The sequence below is a fragment of the Anabrus simplex genome, chromosome 4, assembly GCF_040414725.1.
Source record: "Anabrus simplex isolate iqAnaSimp1 chromosome 4, ASM4041472v1, whole genome shotgun sequence".
NCBI classification, from domain to species: Eukaryota; Metazoa; Arthropoda; class Insecta; order Orthoptera; family Tettigoniidae; genus Anabrus; species Anabrus simplex.
The window spans coordinates 285304342-285327567 of NC_090268.1; the positions used below are offsets into that span (position 1 = coordinate 285304342).

The 23226-nt window shown below is 37.0% G+C and overlaps 1 protein-coding gene across 8 annotated transcripts in view; it reads right to left on the reverse strand.

Moving 5' to 3' along the window:
• Positions 1 to 23226, reverse strand: part of angel (protein) — a 210739-nt gene that overhangs the window by 171079 nt on the left and 16434 nt on the right. For 4 of the 8 annotated variants that reach the window (XM_067145547.2, XM_067145545.2, XM_067145543.2 and 1 more), the window contains exon 2: positions 17262 to 18368. The exons of 3 other annotated variants lie outside the window; for them this stretch is intronic. In XM_067145547.2, coding sequence (XP_067001648.1) covers positions 17262 to 18225 — 964 coding nt within the window. In that variant the 5' untranslated portion in view covers positions 18226 to 18368. Of the gene's footprint in view, positions 1 to 17261; positions 18369 to 19988; positions 20268 to 23226 lie in introns of those variants that run through there. One more of the 8 variants, XM_067145548.2, reaches the window with a different exon arrangement.

A 23226-nucleotide genomic window follows, 5' to 3' on the forward strand; every position in this document is an offset into this window, starting at 1 on the left:
ATAGGAATGATATTGACCGTGCAATTGTTCACATCTATAATAAGGTCAATAATGCATGGAAGTATCTTTTGTATCGCCAGAAATCCCGTGCACTTACTTGCCTAGGCGCGACAATGGTGCTGGTCACATTGTCAGCAATTACAATGGTAGCAGATGTAATTTACCGCCAAGTACCGATCTTGCATCTTGCTGTGGGGTCCAGGACATCAATAATAATAATAATAATAATAATAATAATAATAATAATAATAATAATAATAATAATAATCTAAATTCACCTAATATCACCCACCCAATGTTCTGGACCGTCGTCAAAATGTGCGGACCGCGCTGGAAACGGGTCCTGGCTGGGTAATGACTACGAATGCAGCCCGGCCGCAGGTTCAGTACTGCCAAGACACCCAAGACAACACCACGCCGGACCTCCTCAAGGATTTGATCTATATTAAAAATGCTTACAGGAAAAGATGGTAAAGATTTAGGGACCCAACTGACCGGGTGGAATACCTAGACCTAGCACGGGAAGTACAAAATCGATTGCTGGAAAGAAAGATTGAAAACTGGGAGGAACTTTGCTGTAATCTCTCAGAAATCGAGTCAGATCGCGAATTTTGGTGGATTAGCCTATATATAAAACGTTAAGAATTTAATTATAAATTACAGTATAATACCGTAGCGAAGCATGGGTATCTTGCTCGTATATATATGACAGGAAAATGAACGTCACATTAGCTGCACAAGTTTTGAACCTCCTAAAATAGGTTCAAACTTCAGAGTCAGAAGTAGTTTATATTCAAGCTGTTCCCGAGCTCTGTTCAGGTAAGTTTTATGTATTCTTTTTGGCCAAAAGTATTTTTAAACAAAAGAAGAATGAAAGATTTGTAGATTCTTCTTCACAATGGAGAACTAGGGCAAACTAATACTATCGAGATACCACAAAATCGGATTTCATATTGTACAAAACTAATTAGGTTAATCTATGGATCCAAGTGAGACTTACAATTTTTCCATTTTTTTATGCCCAACATTAATGTCATCAACCAACAAGATATGAACACTTTAAAAGGTGACAAACCAACGTTCATTAGTAGTAGTAGTAGTAATAATAATAATAATAATAATTGTATAGTCTCAGCTACTGTGTGCAGACATTTCAATTTGACGTCAAATGGCTGTCTTGTCTGCTCATCAATTTCAACGTTCTTGTTTTACTCTAGGCCTACTAGATGGCGGACAGAGTAAACCGAAAATCTTGGGCATCTATGACCGTAGCGAAGCTGTTGGGTAAACACCAAATGTGTTACCAGGGATCTTTTACATGCCGAAATCGTACGACATGGAGTGTCAAATAGATTTTTTTCCACCCTTAATAAATCCAACTACCTCTGCCGGGTTTGAACCCGCTATCTTGGGATCCGGAGACCGACACTACCATTGATCCACAGAGGCAGCTTATTAGTAATAATTCCAGTGAATTCGATGATGTTAATGAAGTAGTACATTATCTTGAAATTTTTACTTCTCTTCATCCTTTAGGCATGCCAACTTACAAGTTAGATGTGTCATAAGTCGTCTTCAATTTTTGAATACTAAAGCTGGTTGAGCAACAATATTGGCTGTGCTGAAGCTACACAAAGCTACTGTTCATGTAGAAATTCTGATTTTGCGAAACCTAGATGCATATCTTGATTGATAAATTTCATTTTTATTCCGTATTGATAGTCACCATAAGTCATAAATGAAAGAAAAGTTCCACCTAATCAATACTACGGTATTTTATTGTCACATGTAGGACCGGTTTCGACCTCTCAAAAGGTCATCCTCAGCTACACTAGAATTGCATTTACATATTATGCCTCATATTGAGAGCTAATGACATACTCTAGAATTCAACGATTTTAAAGTGGTTATACTCATGCTGAGAATTCAATATTATACAATTACAAAAATTAATTGCTCTTATTACACTCAATGTACATATGTAAGAATCTAATATGAGTTTGTCTTTTCTTTAGTGTGATGAGTATCTCGGAGTATTTTTAAACATAGGCATTTGCCTAGTCAGTTTAATTGATCTCTAATCTTATGAATATTTAGTCCTGTATGAAATGAACTTAGTTGAACAGTTTGGAAATAACCAGTATTATAACCGTTTTAACAATAATTTACACTAAATGTAGAAATATACATGTTGATAGTTCAATAAAACAAATGACTAGCCAAATAAAACAGTAGTAAATATAATTTAACGTGCTTGACTGCACTGTTGATGGTCTAATGCGGCAGGTAATAGTGGTTCTTGCGTTGTACAGTTCGTGTTATATTAGAATAATAAGTTAGCACATAAACAAACACTTAAACACATTAAAACAATAAAAGTCACAATAAAAATTAGTGGACATGGTTTAACTTAATTGCACTGTTGTCTGTCTAAAGCTGCATATAATAGTAGTTCTTGCAGTGCATATTATGTTAGAATTATGTGAAATAGCTCATAAGCAAAACTCTTAAACACATTAAAACATAATGTTTTATTGAACTATCAACATGTATATTTCTACATTTAGTGTAAATTATTGTTAAAATGGTTATAATGCTGATTATTTCCAAACTGTTCAACTAAGTTCATTTCATACAGGACTAAATATTCATAAGATTAGAGATCAATTAAACTGACTAGGCAAATGCCTATGTTTAAAAATACTCCAAGATACTCATCACACTAAAGAAAAGACAAACTCATATTAGATTCTTACATATGTACATTGATTGTAATAAGAGCAATTAATTTTTGTAATTGTATAATACTGAATTCTCAGCATGGGTATAACCACTTTAAAATCGTTGAATTCCAGAGTATGTCATTAGCTCTCAATATGAGGCATAATATGTAAATGCAATTCTAGTGTAGCTGAGGATGACCTTTTGAGAGGTCGAAACCGGTCCTACATGTGACAATAAAATACCGTAGTACTGATTAGGTGGAACTTTTGTTTCATTTATGACCTAGATGCATAGACGCGATAGATTCTCTCCCATCTACAAGTACAGCAAACTCCCAAATATCTGAGTGCGGATTATCTGTGCACCCCCGAGGTATATTTTATTATTATTTTTATTTTATTTCCTTTATTTTTGTCACAGCACGTTGAATACCTGTGAACTGCGCTCTAGAAAATTAAGCATGCTCTCGATTGCCAGTGTGCTGGCGGCATGCTTTGTTCGAGAACTAAACACTATACTGTATAACAGTTCTTTGTTGGTGTTTTGTGATAGTCATGGCTACGAAGCAAAAGAAAGTGCTTTTAAATTTAAAACAAAAGCTGGAAATAATTGAAAAGTTTGAGAAAGGAGAATCGGTAAAGAAATGAGTGAATAATGATCGAACTGGTGTTCAGGCAGACACATTAAAAATATCAAACAGAAACTGACTTTTGTAAACATTTTGTACTTCAAGTGTTTTACCAACAATAAACATTGTAAGTATTTTTATTTATAAAAGTTGTTATTAAATGTAGTTTGATATTATTGCATTTTCAAGTTGTTATTAAATGTAGTTTGATATTATTGCATTTTCAAACAGTTGTATGTTCCGTATTATTATAAGTTTCGTTGTGCATTAAAACACACAAAATCGCATTACCCGTGACTCATGTTGTGTTTATTTTTTGGTGAATAGCCCGGATAATCGAGAGTTAGCTGTATACACGGAATGGAATCATGCTACTGATGCGAGTTTGAACATTATTTTGAGTATTTTTTTAATGTTAAGAATATTTAGGCTAAACAACAATGCATCAAATTTTATTAGTCTTCATTTACAAAAAGAGTACAACGCATTTAATACAAACAGCACTGCTGTACAAAACATTTGAATTAAGAATGGTATCCAAATAAATATTAACTAAACGAGTTCTATACAATAAACATAAAGGATGATTTATTCAATATTATAAACATTTGTGTCATTAAACTTATGTTTATCACACCTTCTACCTCCACATTATGTAACCGTGATAGAGAGGAGTATGAGGTGAATGAAAATGAAGGAACAGATGAGAAGGAAAGAGAGTGCAGAATTTTAAAAAAAATCATCACTGTAAAATTTCCTACCGACAAAAGGGTTAGATATTTTATTGGCAAAATAGACAGTCTCACATAAATCCAACCCCTTGTCCGTACCATGGGGAATGGACAACAGAATGTAGTAAGGGACTGCCTGCAGGGGTGAAGCATAGTGGGCACTTTGCGTTCCCGGAAGGTCCTGCAGGAATCCTGGAAAATGACTAAACAAGGAGCTGGTGAAAGGAAATCTAATCAAGGGCTATGAAGGCAAATGAGTTTGATGTCTAATGAGAATGCAGAAGAACTGATATCCAATGCCTTCTGTTTAGGGTAACACCCAAAGGCTAAGGGTGATCTCCCTGAAAGAAAATCTCTAACAAGCCTGGAGGCTGTACGACGGTAGCCCATCTACCAGACTGGCTCACCATAGTGCTAATAACTCACATGAGGAAGATTAAATCAGAGACGATATGAAAGAGAAGCCGAATGGATTTCAAGACGTCCCAGCCAGAATAGGATGGCGAGAATCAATACATGAAATATCACATCACTGACAGGAAAAGAAGTTGAAACACTATGTGTAATGGAAAAGAATTGTTACGAATAAAACACAGTTTGTTTTATTACTCTAATTTATTTCAGGATGACTCAATAAATGCACACATACATACATACATACATACATAGATTATACACACAGTTCTATTGAACTCACTAATTGCTGGATATTTACAAGTCTCTCACAGCAGGACTCCAAGCTGGACATTCTTTACCTGAAGGAAGCTCTAATCCCAATTGACAGGCCATTCACTTGTGCTCACAAGTGCAGTCTCCCTACTCTGCAGGTGCATGCAGACAGCTAGATTTCAACAGAGACTACCAGCCACGTAACACACGATCACTGTTCTTTGGTTTGACTCCAGTGATTTACATAATTGCATACAGTGCACAACTAACAGCAACAAGCAATAGCTACACACACACACACACACACACACACACACACACACACACACACACACACACACACACACACACACACTCTCTCTCTCTCTCTCTCTCTCTCTCTCTCTCTCACACACTCACTCACTCTCTCTCTCTCTCTACTCTACGGCAGTACACACAGTATTCTGTTCCGTATGCGATGATACCCTGACTCCCATGGGACACTGACAACAGCCAACCCTGTTCCAGTTCACTGGACACTCCGACACAACAACATCCTTGCTCCCAGTGGTCTTGTATTTATACCTCGATAACAGGTTCGTCTAGAGATGGAACACTCCCGTTGTACCTCCCAGAAAGCGCATGGAGGAACTACACGAATGAAACAATAGAGGAGAGGCTGCGGCATGTCCTCAGGCGGGCAGGGAGGTTCCCTCAGCCGGCTTAGTCATTCCCTTTCAGAAAATACTGAAGGCGCTGCGACAAGACTGACAGTTGCTTGAATGCGTAACAGTATAATCTGCAGATATTGGGAATTAGTCAGACTAAAAAGGAATGGGGATCTTCAGTTATAAAAAGGATAAGGCCCAAAATATTTTGGAGTAAACAGAGATCAGAGAGCCAAAAAGGAGTTAGTACCATCCTAAATGAAGCACTGAGCGCAGAAGTAATATTCTGGAAGTTCTAAGCTCTAGAATTGTAATAATAGACCTTCAAATGAAGGAAGTAGTCTCATGGATCCAGATATATTCTCCAACGGAGAATGAAGAACAACCTGAAAAAGGATTTGTATTGCACTTTTTGCAGAATACCATATATAAAGCAAGAGACAATAATGACCATATCATCGTAATGGGAGATTGTAATGTCCAAATCAGTAATAATACAGAACTTGGTTTTGGTTGTACAGAAACCACCAAGTTGAAGGTACACAAAACAGGAATGGTAACAGAATGGTACAATACTGCATCAATCAATCAATCAATCAATCAATCAATCCTGATCTGCATTTAGGGCAGTCGCCCAGGTGGCAGATTCGCTATCTGTTGTTTTCCTAGCCTTTTCCTAAATGATTTCAAAGAAATTGGATATTGATGGCAAATACTTTTTTCCACACAAAACCATACACAAAATTACATTTCTTGCACATGCACTACAAAAGATTATTTCACGTATATGTCATCTACGTGTTATACGTTACAAGATATGCAACTATTCCAGAGTGCAGAGCTTGCCACACAGCAAAAATTACTGGTCGTGAAAAATGCAGTTTAGGACACCAGGAAAAACAAAAGTAGTACTCCAGAATAAATAATGAAGATTTAAGGAATGAAAAGAAAAAAGCAGTATTGTACATGGCTGAAGTAAATAATCAACTGGAGTTGGCAGAAAGAACTACAGATACGAACAATGGAGAGTCAGTATTGGAAAGCATTTAAAGAAACTATATTACAAACAGCCAAAGAAGTCTGTGGGATAAGAGTGGTAACTGAAATGCAAAAATCGGACAAGATAATAGAATGAAACTGTTAAAGAAGCCATTAAACAGAAGAAAGATGCTTGGAGGAAATACTATCTTACCAAGATGGGAGGACTGGGATGTTCATGTGGAGGCAAGAAATGAAGCCAAGTACATAGTTTAAAAATGCAACAAAAAAAAAAAAAAAAAACAGCATGGGAAGAATTTGGAAATGAAATAGAAAATGTCTTCACAGCTAACAACAGAAGATTCTGGACTCTGATGAGAAACAAGTCACTAAAACAGAGGAGGTGCTCAAAGCCTGGGAGGATTATTACAGGTAAATATTTAAAGATGGAAAAGCTGACTGTTCAGATGAAATGAAATGGCGTATGGCTTTTAGTACCAGGAGTGTCTGAGGACATGTTCGGCTCGCCAGATGCAGGTCTTTTGATTTGTCTCCCGTAGGCGACCTGCATGTTGTGATGAGGGTGGAACGATGATGAAGACGACACATACACCCAGCCCCCGTGCCAGCGAAATTAACCAATTAAGGTTAAAATTCTCGACCCTGCTGGGAATCGAACCCTGGACCCCTGTGACCAAAGGCCAGAACGCTAACCATTTAGCCATGGAGCCGGACACTGTTCAGATAATAACCATGCAAGACCTGAAGAAACAGGTGATATTACAGAAGCTGAAGTACCAGAGACTGTACAAAGTATGAGAATGGCAAAAGTTCCCCGTTCCTGATGATGTAACTCCAGAGACGATTACAACCATGCAAGACCTGAAGAAACAGGTGATATTACAGAAGCTAAAATACCAGAGACTGTACAAAGTATGAGAACGGCAAAAGTTCCAGTTCGTGATGATGTAACTCCAGAGACGACTACATATGGTGGAGCAAAGACCCTGGAGAAAAAAAAAAACCAGCCGAGAGCCAAAATTATTGTGTCAATGCCTCTCCTGTGTAGCATTTAAACTGTACACAAGGATTGCTGAAAAGCGTCTAAAACACAATGTTGATCATGAGGTAGAGGAAGAACAAGATGCTTTTAGAACTGGGTGACAAACTCACCACCATATCAGTTACAGTTGAATGTTGACTGAAAAGATGAACAGCCAAGGAAAGGAGGTATCCTTTTTTTTTTTTTTTTTTTGCTAGTGGCTTTATGTTGCACTGACACAGATAGGTCTTATGGTGATGATGGGATAGGAAAGGGCTAGGAGTGGAAAGGAAGCGGCCGTGGCCTTAATTAAGGTACAGCCCCAGCATTTGCCTGGTGTGAAAATGGGAAAACACGGAAAACCATTTTCAGGGCTGCCGACAGTGGGGTTCGAACCTACTATCTCCCGAATACTGGATACTGATGATATAGATGTTGATTCCCATAGGGAATCTGAAATATTTGTCCTGAATGAGCAAATTTATAATACCAATATAAATGGTCCGTCATTGGACATTATAAATTTTCCAGCTAGCTCATTCTTGGTTGCCAGCGTTTCGCCCTCGTGTGCTAGGGTGGGCTCGTCAGAATGGACCATTTATATTGGTATTATAAATTTGCTCATTCAGGACAAATATTTCAGATTCCCTATGGGAATCAACATCTATATCATCTGATGGCCAAGCAGGCATCAATTTTTAGTGATGAGACAAAGTCTCTTAGTGCATTGGCACTGCCGATGGCTCCAGTTAGCCTACGCAGTGGCCTCCACGGTATGCACTAGCCAGCGTATTGGTAGGTGTGCTAGGTACCAACTGACGAGCCCACCCTAGCACACGAGGGCGAAACGCTGGCAACCAAGAATGAGCTAGCTGGAAAATTTATAATGTCCAATAACGGACCATTTATATTGGTATTATACTGGATACTGGCCGCACTTAAGCGACTGCAGCTATCGAGCTCGGTTGGCCTTAATTTGCCTGGTGTGAAAATGGGTAACCACAGACAACCATCTTCAGGGCTGCCGACAATAGGACTCGAACCCACTATCTCCCAGATGCAAGCTCACAGCCGTGCACCTCTAACAACACGGCAAACTCACCCGCTGGAGGGTTTTGTACGTACTTCATGTGCACTAGCCAATCTACAACAAAACTTTTGTTACTATAACAACAAAGAATATTTGTGGCATTGCCAAATTCGACAGGAATTTTGCAAGACTTCTTTTTTTTTTTTACAAGTTGCTTTTTGTTGCACTGACACAGATACGTCTTAGGGCGACGATGGGACAGGAAAGGGCTAGGAGTGGGAAGGGAGCGGCTGTGGACTAAATTAAGGTACAGTCCCAGCATTTGCCTGTTGTGAAAATGGGAAACCATGGAAAACCATCTTCAGGGCTGCCGACAGTGGGGTTCGAACCCACTATCTCCCATATACTGGATACTGGCTGCATTTTAAGTGCTGAGTTACCAGTTGACTGTTTGGTACCTCAGTGCTGAGTTTTTTCATTCGTATGCAAAAAAAATAAATTGTAAAAGGCTCAATTTTTAACTTATCAGTGGGGTGATTAGCTTTAAATGTTTATAAATGTTGGTTCTAATCTAAATGCAAATGGAAAATCCTACACTTGTGTTCAATATTATTTTGAGAGAAAACAAAATTATACTTATGTGCCCATGCGTGCATTAACTTTATACAAAGTAATGAACCCAAAATAATATTGTTTCCTAAAATCTCTAGGCAACTAATACATGTAACTTCTTAGAAGTATGTAAGTTGATATTTTAAAATACTTTCTAAACCTGGAATGTGGTGATAGTTAAATATTTTCTGCTGGTTGTTTATGATGCCAATTTGTTCAACTATCTGCACCAACTCCACTGGCACAAAAGTTTTTAAAAAATCAATGATTTTCGGGTTGTCATCAAACACTACTTGGCCGTCAGAGCCTGTCACAGTTACTTGAAAGTCTGGTGAAGAAAAGTAATCTGTCCACCACAAAAACAGTAATAAAATAGCTTTTGTACTTAGTGTGTTTTTCTTCTTTCCTTTACAAGGAGGCTCTGTTTCTCTCTCACATACAATATTTTTGGCACTCTATCACTCACACTTTCAAATCGCTTAACAATTCATTAAAATCATCATCTCCATCATCACTTTCCGCTGTGGTTAATAACTGAAAGATTCTGTGATCCAAAATAACATCGCTGCAAGAGCAACTAGATCGTTGTTTCGCCATGTTTGTTTACATCACAGATGAACTCCACAGATGTCCACAAAAAGCTCTGCAAGTTATTTCCCAAAGCTATAATCTCTGATCAATTAGTTCTACATAATGCCCAACAGATGGTAGAACATGTCAGAGATGAAAGTGGCACTCGAAAGAGAACCGGAAAACTCAAAAAAATTAAAATTCTCGTGCACCGTCTATAAATAGGCGTAGCAGAGCTGGACTAGCCTCATCAGCCCATCTATAGGTGGGCGTAGCACTCATCGGGTTAAGTGACTGCACCTATCGAGCTCGGTGCAAGACTATTACATGAAAGTATTTCTTTTGCATTGGAGTCATACATCAATGCCAACAAAGATAAAATTCAAGCAGACGTTTTCAATTTGTAAGATAATGTACACAAAATTTGGGATTCAAGGCATTCAAACTCAACAAGCAACAATATTGTAATACATTAATGAAAATGATGTGTGCAATCCAGAATAAAAGACATACTTTGCTTCTTCGTGACAACTGTGACCACAGAGCTGTCACAAGTCAAAACACCTACCAGCCATTCTACAACAACACTTTTATATTACCATAACTACAATAATGAAAATTTGTGGCATTGCCAAGGAAGGTTTGCAGTTGCTGTATATAAAATTTGGTCCTTCTCTAACATCCTGTTTGAGTCAATCTATTTTCTACTGCGTGAAGGATGCCTTCCCTTATATTCTGCACATCTCCCTTGATGGTCGAAATCCGGTTTTCTATCCTACCTTCGGCAGCAGCAATACAGCTCCCAAGATTTCCCTTGACGGCAGATATACGGCTTTCAAAATTTCCCTCGATGTTATAAATCCTCCCCTCAACCTGTTGTTTTAAGCCAGAAACCTGGATTTCCACCCCCTCCTTGAGATCCAAGAAATCCCCTTCCAGGTGGCTTACTCTACTATCGATCTGGTCAAACTATTCCAGTTTTGACCTGATGTCCGATATGCTGTGTTAATTGATCGGTGACGTCGCTAATTTGCAATGAAATTTTGTCATTTGCGGTTGAAATTTTCAATTCTAGGCCCTGTTCAACTTTGTAAACCTGAGTATACACTTGTGATATTTGTCCAGTTAAAACTGAGTTAGCTTGAGAAATTTCATCTGAAATTTTGCCTGAAAGTTTGTTGTTTAGTGCCTGCATCATTGTCATTAGGTTAGAACACACTTCGGTTATATTTACCTCATCTTCCGATGTTTCGTCGGCATCCTCACTGACTTCAATGCAAAACTTTCCTGGATCTTTTCCCTTCTCCACGAGATCTTCCCGTAATCGCACCTGTAGCGATTTCTTCTTCCCATTCATCGAGAGATTCCTCTTGGTAAGTTCGTCTTTGAGCTGTCTGAGTGATGTACTCTCTAATATGATTTGCATTTTGAACTACAACATTCGCATTCACTTGTAAATTTTTTACGTCCTCGTCACGGTCGCCGGTTAACGTATCCACACAGCCGCACAGGAGATGCTGCCAGTCGGTACAATTAATTTTATTCACATATTCATATTCACAAATTAACACACGCATAACCTTATTCACAGTATCACAACAAAACACTTCACTTCGAGAATATCAACAAAGCCGCCATTAAAAACAACTGCCAACACTTCAATATGGAGCTTACAACTTTGAAACAGAGTTGAAAACAGATGACCACCAACTGTCTACCTCGGCATGTCAGACAGTTGCATAAAGGTATAACCTTGTTAAACCATAACTCTACTTCCAAACACTAACTTTTTCTGTCAAGATCGTCTCCTTATATATGTGCCTGGCCAGGCTTCTAGAAAGTTACATTATAAAATATATCTTCGTGAAAATTCTGGAGTGTCTAATACATAGGTTATAATGTATAGAATATTCTCAATCGTTCTCGTGCCTATTACCATTCTAGAAGTTACAGTGTGTTTCACAATTACGAATTACAATTTATTTATACTGGTAAGAATAAAATGCAATATTAACTTACCGGTATTTACATTAACTGAACTGATATAAATATCCATATATAGTGGATGTTTCACGATGTAACCTCAAAAACAACACGAACATATCGTATGTACACGATGTAATAATAATACTACTACTAAATGGATGTAACACTTTACAGCTATACATACAATAATAATAATAATAATAATAATAATAATAATAATAATAATAATAATAACTCAAGCTCAATATCTGCAGTAGTTCCCCATGGGCGAGAGAATATTGTTTTCAAATTATACCTGTTATCACACTTGCGTCAACATTACAAGATATTAGAATCATTCTGTATTGATGGTTTTCACTTTACAAAGGTGAAAAATGAGAGTATCCTCCTAATTCAATACAATAAATATTCCGTCATTAGACGGAGTAAACAAATTCAAACATGTTTTGGCTCAAACGAGTGAAAAATGAGGAGAGTTTGAAATAATTTACATAATATAAGTTGAAAAAATGCTAAAAAACATAATGAAGGAGCAAATGAAAAAACAAACAAAAGAGAGCCTAGACGGAAACAAAATTAGCACAAATATACAATATTTACATCAATATGCGGAGCAAAAAACAACTCACTGCGACAAAATTCAGTGAAAAGGTGTTAATTTAAAATAACAATTGAAACTAAAAACTGTGTTAACCTAAGAAAACAAAGGAATGAAGAAACAAGTGATGCAGATGGAAATGAACAATAGTAGCACATGCGTCAACATGCAATAAATGTCAAACTGACTGGCCTGTAATTTTCAGCTTCATGCCTATCATCCTTTCTTTTAACATAGGGGCTACTATAGCAACACTCCATTCATTTGGTACAGCTCCTTCATGCAAACAATAACCAAATAAGTACTTCAGATATGGTATTATATCCCAACCCATTGTCTTTAGTATATCCCCTGAAACCTTATCAATTCCAGCTGCTTTTCTAGTTATCAAGTTTCGTATCTTACTGTAAATGACATTGTTGTCATAGGTAAATTTTAATACTTCTTTAGTATAAGTCACCTCCTCTATCTGGACATTATCCTTGTAACCAACAATCTTTACATACTGCTAACTGAATACTTCTGCCTTTTGAAGATCCTCACATACACGCTCCCCCTGTTCATCAATGATTCCTAGAATGTCCTTCTTGGAACCTGTTTCTGCCTTAAAGTATCTATACATACTCTTCCACTTCACTAAAATTTGTATGGTCACCAATTATGCTTGCCATCATGTTATCCTTAGCTGACTTCTTTGCTAGATTCAATTTCCTAGTAATTCCTCCAATTTCTCCTTACCTCCACAGCCATTTCTAACTCTATTTCAGAACACAGAATACAAAACTGCAACACACTCAAACATAAAGATATAATTATACACAAGCGGTTCAGAGGAAATAGTTGATTGAAGAAAGAAAGCAAAGGTTAGTAAAGAGAAATGATGTTCATGATGACTAAATATTTAATTTTTACTACCGCATTGTACTCTTAAATCTTCAACGTATTAGGTTAAGTACAGAAAAAATATGGACAACAGATCACCAGTGCGATTCGTACTACTTCACCGATTTCACGTTAGTTGCTCTATCCAAATGAGCTATGGTAGCCTAGGTCCAATTTGTTCTGTAGGAAAGAATCTATGCTACAGGTCTAATTAGATAATGCTGGTTTATTTTCTCCTGCATGAATCCAGTAACAAGCCAATCAATTTTGTTAAATTTTCTTGTCTTTGATTCTCTGAATGCCTCTCTTGATGTGCTGGTATTATTAATCTTTTCTTTGTCTTCTTGCCCACCAAACATTTTTCAAAAAATTAAGATATCAGCCAAGAAAGACAAGGACCACGAAGGGCGTGAAAATTAAAGACTCCTTAGGCCTCCATACTGTACGCAACACCGTCAGAAAAGAATAAGAGTTGACCAAGGGAGGTGGGATAGGATAGATGAAAGTGAGAAACCTGGCACAAGTGGAAACAATGCCAGGACTCAGCTATAGGCTGATTGATGGAGGTTATTTGATTATTAAAAGTATTCAATTATCCCATCACTAGTGTCTACTGCAGTGGTCACCAACCAACACTCCCAAGTTGAGAGAGCCCCTGAGGCCCTTCTAGTCGCCTTTGAGGACAGGGAGGGAATACCGTGGGTGTTATTCTACCACCTATGCATTATTAGTATATTGTGCCTTAATTTAACACCCACACTTTGAAGTTTATATCGTAACCCCCCCCCCCCTCTCTCCTTTCTTTAACAAAAATGACAAATACAATCTTTAATTATCCGTCTTGACTGGAACAGAGACCAAAACTGAATCCATCAATACAATGTCAACCTAAGCAACAACTGACCACAATGCACAAATGGAAAAAAGGAATTTTCGTTTCATCGTGACTAAGTTCAGCTGCGATGTGTGTAGTGACTTCGTCACACACGCCAGTACAATTGGGAATGATAAAAACAGACCTTCACAAAAATGAGACTAAGTGTTAGCCTGCATGTACAAGACAGATATGGATTTTATTAGTACATGTCATATATTCGAACCACTGCAGTAGACACTAGTGATGGCATAATGGAATATTTTTAATATTCAAATAACCTCCATCCAATTATTTAAACAATACAATGAGTTTCAAATATCATTTAGTTGTATCGCATAGAATATTCGGATGTGTCATGAATCAATTTTTCAGTTTAAGTGCGTCAGATTGATAATCAATTGAAATAAGCGAATAGATGAACTCTTTATGAAAAATAGAAATACGCCTTTTTCCAAACTTATCTCCAAATGTTGAAACTAAATGAGTGAATCAACTGTCTTAATAATACCACTTTTCATTTAATTATTTCGAAAGCATTCACTATGCAATTGCCTCATTCATTCTAATGCAGTTCCGAATGAATAATCGAAAAAATAATCAAATGAAAAAAATCACTGTTTGATTGCCTCATTAATTTGAATGGAGTTTTGAATGAATAATTTAAAAAAATTGCAGTGTTCTCTCTAGGGCCTTTCTAATGGGCGTTTTTACAGACCGCCCGGCTAATATATCCTACACATATGCTAGTTACATAATATTAATACATATTAGAGTCGCTGGGTGCTCCAAATTGAAACATAAATACTATAAAACTGTTTAATAATCTTCATTATTGTCAGCAGAATTTCATCAAATACATCGGAGTTTAAATATTTAGTTTCACTACCGCATAGTGTCGTGCGCAAGCAGTGTATGAATTAGCGTGGAATCGCATATGAGTACTCTATTCCGCAAGACATTACAAACCCTTTCGGCATTCCCAGAGTTTCATAATCATGAACAAGCAGTAGAACACTAGTTCAAAATACTCGAATGTCTGGTTTGTGATAATTAAACTAAAATAGTTCAATTTTGCAATTAATCTTTATCTGTCGTCACCATAAGACCTATCTGTGTCGGTGCGACGTAAAGCCCCTAGCAAAAAAAAAAAAAAAAAATCTTTACCTGTCTGATATTACTGTTAATGTCCTGAGGAGGATACATTGAAATTTTATCATGTTCATTTTTTACTAGAATTCCCCGCCTGGCTACTCATTCCTACCACCCGGCTGATAAAAATTTCTGGGGAGATCACTGAATTTGATGGTAAAAATATTCAGTATCTGACTGCCTCATTCAATGAAATGAATAATCGAAAAATAATTGAATGGGAAATATAATGGAATAAAATTAAATAATCGAATATGCTATTATTTTGTATTTGATTATCCCATGAATAATAGACACTTCAGCAAAATTTGAACTTCAGTGGGCTCCTCTCGATAAGTTTCCAGATGGTACTTGTCTATATCAACCTGTTTAGCATGAGCTTCATCACAATATTATCTTGCAGCTGGTTCAATCTTCACTTGTTGCACACATAGCTATCTATGTTTCCTGAGTCCATGTTGACGAGCCTGGTTTCCAGAACGGTGGGTTTAATGAATTTCATCATCAACTCTCAGCTTGAATCTTCTATAATAGAATACAGGATAGGAAACAATGGTTCTGGTGTTTGAAATTCTGCTCAGGAAGGGTTGAAATGTAGAAGCAATTGTCAAGAAGTGTTATTCAGGATCGTATATGACAGACTTGAAGAATCTCTGCTGACTACTTCTGGTAGCATCTGGTAGCTGCACACACTTGCTCTTGAAGTAGGTCGTTAGGCAAGCTAAAATCTTGATCCAGTGACAATAGCAGAACTTTAAAGAGAATTCCTTGTACTTCATTTCAAACACTTCCCTGTGTTTTCCCTGCACATTTTCTGCACTTTTACATCTCTGCAATTTCCTTGGTTTTCCAGAAATTAGTTACCCTCTCTACGCCAAGACAATATTTCCTTCGTGACAAAGACTGAAAATCATATAAATCAGAAGTCTATTTCTACAAAAAACAATAAAAGTTTTGAAAATAAAATCCAGCCAGGAAAGGAATTTAACCAGTTTAGAAGAGACTTAAGAGCAGAATGAAATGTACATTACTCTAAAATGGCTTTTGAAATGTGTTTTAGAGAGAAGCACAAGGGAAGAAAAATCCAAGATTTCACCCACAAAAGAGCTCAGAGTAGAAATTCATGTTTAAGATTTTAATAGTAATCCTCTGAATCAGCTACTATTTGGCAGTTCAGAGGATGATTTACAGTTTCTATACATCACCTTAATAGATTAGTAGCAGAATATTATACGGAAATATCACTTTTAAAGCCAATGAACGAGTTCCTTCTCAAATTATACTGAATAACATACCACAAGAAGGAATGAACTCCCTGAACTATCTTGGTCACTCCTTATTTATTTGACAGCAATAATTATACTGAAACAACATTGTAACAACATGGGTACTCAGTGAAGGAACCATAGTTAGCCCAGAGAAACAAGACTACACATTTGCAGAACACCAGCCAGACCAGTTGTTTTGTATGCCAGTGAAGCATGGACAATCAGGAAAACCTATGAAACTAGAATCACCACAGCTGAGGCAAGATTCATCAGACGTAATGCAAGACACGTGATGGGACGAGAAAATGATAAAAAAATTAAAAGTAGAACCTAGGTTAAATGCCAAGGATAACACAAGAACTATGGCAACAGAATGACAAAGGAAAATATCCCAAAGCAGATCTTACTATATGAGTTCACAGGCAGTCACTCTACAGGATTCCCATGTCTTAAAAGATGGATCGAGACCCACTTGACCTAATATATCCTTGGATGATCACGATGATGATAATACATTCATTTCAATTTTTTTAAAAATATATCATTCAAAGGAAAATTTAAAAATTAAACATAATGAGACAAGAATTAAAATCTTACCACCCTGCCTCAATAAACTAATTACAATGTGGGAAAAAAGAACTGCACACTTTTTAAATAAATTCAACTGTATTTCTTCTTAAGAAAACAAAAAGCATATCAATTTTTAATATTTACAATCAGAACCCATACTTATGGAAAGTACAACTTAAATTTTACATGTAAAGAAAAAAAAATGCTACATTTATAGTAATTATGACAGCAGTGTTTGGGTTCAATTACCAGAAGAAAACAAAAAATATATAAAAATATGAATTGTGGAGGTATTCTTACCTCTTGATTTCTTGTGTTTTGGATGATTATCTTTATTAACACGATGATTCGTAGAAGTTTGCAGCGTCTCTTCTGAACCAGACAGTGTCACTGAGCCTATTGCAGCTTGTAATTCCGCACTACCAACTATTTCGGTAGATACATGATTATCAGGAAGAGGAATGGAAGACACTTCTAAAGATTCAATATCGTTTTGTTCAGCATTAACTATAGAAATCTCGTCAGGAAGTGGAATATTTTTTATTGCCTCTTGACTATGCTCAATAGTCCGAATGTTCTCTTGCACAATTGTTACTTCAGAATCACCACTTTTATCAACAATCCTAACAGAATCCTGGCTAGTATCATTTACATGTCCAAGCTGACTTTCAGTAGTCAATTTGACATTTTCCCCCAAAATCGTAACTTCTCCTGCATTGCTGTTTTTACTGATGACCGTCACAGAATCATGGCTAGGTTCATTCACTTGCCCAACACGCGAGTCGTAAATAATCGTTATATCACCGCTGTTTGAATCACTGTCACAAAGAAATACTTCTGAAACAGCAGTGGCATGCCTATTTGATTTGCCTTGCTTACCCAGCATAAGATGTCTCCTATCACTGTCATTTTTCTTAGACCGACTTCGAGACCTCTTTTTCTTTCTTTTACTAGGCCTATGTTTATGGATCTTTTCTTTCTTTTCAAGAGATCTGATAGCATCTCTATGTCTTGAATGATGAGAAGTCTTCTTATGTTTTGCCATAAATAAGTGATCTAAAGATAAACAATCATTGCTGCCAACTACAACAGTCTTTAGTGGCACATGTCTAAAATTATAGTCAGCTGAATAGAGATATTTAGTAAATCCGGTCTTTTGAGCATGACAACCAATAAACTTCAGTTCGATCAACTCACAATTAACAACTACTCTGCAAAAGGCCACGCGGAATACACTGTGAAAATTCTTACAAAATTTCAACATCACCAACAATAAACCTACACGAATCTGTTCAGCTACGTGGGCTTATGAATGTGCAGTTTCCCCTTCTAATGTCATTCTTCTCCTATACAGTACAGATCAGAAAATCATCAGGGACCTCAGATTCAGTGAGGAAGTTAAAAACCCTGAAATCACAAAAAATACAATTACTAATTTACCAATAAAAAAAATTACATCACTAAAATGAAAAGCTATAAGAAAAAAAAAGTATGCTATCCAGTGAAAAGCTTTACAATCAGGCACAGGCAGATATACTAGTGTAAACTTCCTACACATGGATTAATAAAAATCCTGCAAACTTACTACAATAAATGGTTTTGTACCATAACATTAGGTAATTTAAAATTCTAAGACACAATTACACAGCCAAGCAATTTCTCATAAATTTACTTATTCTCATGAATATAAATTTGTTACTTCCAGACATATCAGTTTTACTGAGTGAGAAAATAAGTTAATTCTATTTCATCATTCGAGTATGAATATTCCGCAAGGAGAGCCTACATACTCTAACAGCAATAAAAGAAGCTACCTACATACTGTAGGTCCCAAACATGACCTTGCAGGGAAGCTTGGGGTCTGCCTGAGACTTGTTCTCATACAAAACTGTCGCTTCAGTGACATCAAACCTATACAGATATCAGTCCTTTGTTTATGACATTTCTTTACTCCAAGATAAGTTAAACAATGTAACTAAACCACACTCCACTCTCCTATTAACAATTTTACAGAACAGCTGGAGAAATAGATTAAAGGAACAAATTACACAAAGTTGTAGTCTGTTTCACAACATAAGCTCTATTTTGCACATTTTCCATTATTATCAATAACTTGTTGCCATTCATCTGGCAGCTTCAGAATTCCAGTTTCCAAAAATATTGCAGGTTTCTGCTGGTTGAACAGTTTGGTCATGTTTCTGCAGTCATTTAAGGAAACAAACTATTTACCATTCAGGAAATTGTTCAAGGATCTAAACAGGTAGAAATCTGATGTGGCAACATCTGAAGAATAGAGTGGATAGGCAAACACTTCCAGTTAGAAAAACTGAATATTTTGATGGCTCACAACAGACTCATATGGCCTGGCATTGTCATAATGAAAACAACTTCTGTGTTTCAAGTTGTGCCCTTATTTCCATGTCTCTTCAATGGCTTCCTTCAGACTGTCAAGTTGTGAACAATACTTCTTTGAACCAATGGTCTCACCATTAGGAATCATTTTATAGAGTAGAATGCCTTCCTAATCACACCCAACACAGAGCAGTATGTTCCTGGGATGCCGATCTGGTTTAGGAATGGTTAGTGGAGTATGTGATGCACACGTTTTAGATAAAAAGGACAATTACCTCTTTTATGATCAAAAGTTGATTTACAATAGAAAATAAAATCAATAATGGCATATGTACAGAGAGAGTAGACTTACCGGAAAAACGAGACTGTCTCAATGTCTAGGCCACATTAGCTCCATTTGCGGAGATGTTCTGAACTAAAACGGTCTCTACACTCTCCCCCGCTTATTTAGCAAACACAATTTTAAAACAACAACCACCACCACAACAAGAGACTTGACTCTGAATCAGAATTTGAAACAGAGACCTGTAGTTAAGCAGACATATAGAAACAACAAAATGCACGTGCACAACTATAGACGACACACTTAACTTTCACATTTGATAATCTTTAAACCAAATGGGCAAGTGCCTTTCCCTCTGTGGCCTTCCATGTAGAACAACAGGTGTCACTTACGGTGCTGGATCAGGAATTTGATGAGACTCTTGGTCAATCAAAAGGCACGTGTAGGTACACTGGAGCTGCTGGGATCCTTGGGATGTTGAACGATTGGCTGGAGCCAAAAATGACTCTTCTTTTTTGTCTTGGAAATCATGTTGCTCTCAGCTGATTAGCATGTCTTTTTATTGTTCTTCACAAGTCCAGGGTGATCGGGTATTGATGTTTTCCAAGCTTCCTTTGGATTCTCCCAAAATGCCAAATGTTCTTGTTTTCAATGAAGAGTTGGACTTGGGATTCCCCCTCCATGTTGAAAAGACCATGCTGGTTCAGCTGTAACCTGTGAGGCTTAGGGACAGTATGGAAAAATGGCATTTAAGCAAATCCTTCAATGGTTTTCTGTAGTTTTCAATTTTCACACCAGGTAAATCCTAGGACTGTACCTTAATTAAAGCCATGGTCGTTACCTTCCCAATCCTAGCCCTTTCCCATCCTTGTGTCACCGTTATGTGATGTTAAACCACTAGCAAAATAAAAGTTATCTATGATACAAGATTCTGTCTGGCCAGGATATCCTGCTGCAGTAATGGAGTAGACCGTACAGCCAGCATCTCAATGCCGAGTGTTGGGCAGCAGGAAATAACCTAGCACCTTAAAGGGGCCAACATCTTAGGGTGGATGAGCTCCTTTAGGTGTGTAATGGTCCTCCGTGGAGGAAATGCTACTGTATCCCATGTTAGGGGCAGCTACCAACAGCATCTGCTCCCCGGGTTGGGGGCAGCTGAATAGTAACCAGAGAAGGCAACGGGAAACCACTCTGGTATATATTTCCCTGGGATATCATTATGGAGAGAGTTAATGAAATAATGGTCCTTAGTCCCAGGCACCCTTTAGTGGGTAGGGTGTGCGAAGAATCTCCTGGCTCAAAGTAATGAAGTCCAACACAAGATTAGCAACATGGAATGTAAGAAGTTTGTTTATGGCTAGCAAACTTGATAACAAGGTTAAAGAAATGACGAGGTTAAAAATTTCTATCCTTGAGATAAGTGAACTAAGGTGGCCAGGTAAAGGTATCTGTCAAAGAGAAGATGGAAATCTATACTATTCTGGCAGTCCTGAAACTGATGAAAGTCACAGAAATTGTGTAGCAATATTGGTAAAATCAGAATTTGTGAAATATGTCACCAATTTTGCCTCAATATCAGACTGACTCATGCTTTTATAACTACATGGACAACCCTTCAAGATCAATATAATACAAGTATATGCTCCAACAGCAGATAAAAAGTATGACACTGAGGTGAAAAGATTCTATGAAAGCTTGCAAAACATTCTGGAATCAACATAAAATGACAGCATAACCATAATGATGGAAGATTTCAATGCTAAGATCGGAAAGGGCCGACAAGAAAATTCGGTAGGAAATTGGGGACATCTGATATCAACATCCTGATCGTCGATTATACACTTGGGTTTCACCTAGTGACAATGAACGTGATGTTCCTATAAGGAACCAAACTGATTACATCCTCATAAATAAGAGGTTCAGAAACTTCATTAAAAGAATTACCACAGTACATAAGCAGGAGCAGATATAGGTTCTGATCACAATCCACTAGCTGCTGATGTACAACTGAAATCAAAAGTTTTCCAGAAAACAAAACATTCCAACCGAATTAACCAAAGAAAATTGGTAAACAGTGAAATAAAACAAGAAGTTGCAAAGGTAAGACAAATATCACTGAATAGTCAACAGGTGGAAAACCAGTGGGAGGAAGTAAAAGAATCTATATAGAAAGTAAACAATACCTAAAGTCTCATGAAAGAACAAAAAAGTGGATGACAGATGATATCTTGAAATTAATGGAAAAACGCAGAAAAGCTAAGAAAAGCAGAAAAGCCCGTCAGATATAGGGTCAAATTATTACGAAAAATTAGAGAGGCAAAACAAAATTGGATGATTGAGAAGTGTAGAAACATTGAGAATTTGGAAGAAAAACACAATACCTTCAATGTGCACAAAATCATAAAAGAAGTAACTGGGACTTTCAGAAGAAAGATGTGTCTTGTTCTAGAAGGTAATTTAAGGAAACCTATTATAAATCATCTTGACAAAATTAAGATATGGGAAGAATATGTAGAACTCTTCTATGATAATCAACCAACATTAAATGAAAACCGTCAATGCTCAAATGGACCGAGCATTTTGAAATCGGAAGTAATTCATGCGATAAGCCAATGAAAAAGATTGGGAAGCTTTAGGCCCAGATGATATTCCAGCTGAAGTTATGAAACTTATGAATGAAGAGCAAATGAATAAGATAGTGGACCTTTTTAATAACATTTACAACGCCGGAGATTTACCTCAAGATTGGCTAACCTTTACACTCATTCTCCTTCCAAAAAAAAAAAAACTTTAAAAAAAGTGTTAAATGTTGTCTCATTAGCCTAATAAGCCATTTGTTAAAATCTATCTTGAAAGTTATCCACACTCGAATAAGGAAGAAATGTGAAGAAAACCTGGATGTACCGAGCTCGATAGCTGCAGTCGCTTAAGTGCGGCCAGTATCCAGTATTCGGGAGATAGTAGGTTCGAACCCCACTGTCGGCAGCCCAGAAAATGTTTTTCCGTGGTTTCCCATTTTCACACTAGGCAAATGCTGGGGCTGTACCTTAATTAAGGCCATGGCCGCTTCCTTCCCACTCCTAGCCCTTTCCTGTCCCATCGTCGCCGTAAGACCTATCTGTGTCGGTGCGACGTAAAACAACTAGCAAAAAAAAAAAAAAAAAAACCAACCTGGATTTTGGAATGGATGTGGAACTTGTGAGGCTATTTTCAGTTTAACAACTTTTCTTCAAGAATGTTGAGATCAACAAAAGTATGTCTGCCTGTTTCATAGATTATGAAAAGGCATATGATAAAGTAAAACATACCGAACTCATCAGACTACTGCAAATGATAAAGATATAGGAATTATTGAAAACCTGTATTGGCATCAGAAGGCTATGGTGAAGGTTGATGATGATACAACGGACTACATAGAAATCTGACGAGGAGTTCATCAAGGCTGCGTTTTGTCTCTGTTATTGTTTAACATCTATCCAGATGCCATATTTAAGGCAGCATCAGCCGATTTGGAAGTGGGAATTAAAGTAAATGGAAAACTAATAAGTAATTTGTGATATGCAAATGACACAGTAATTCTTTCTAATAGTGTTGAAAGCTTGCAACTATTCCTGGAAAAAATTAATATAG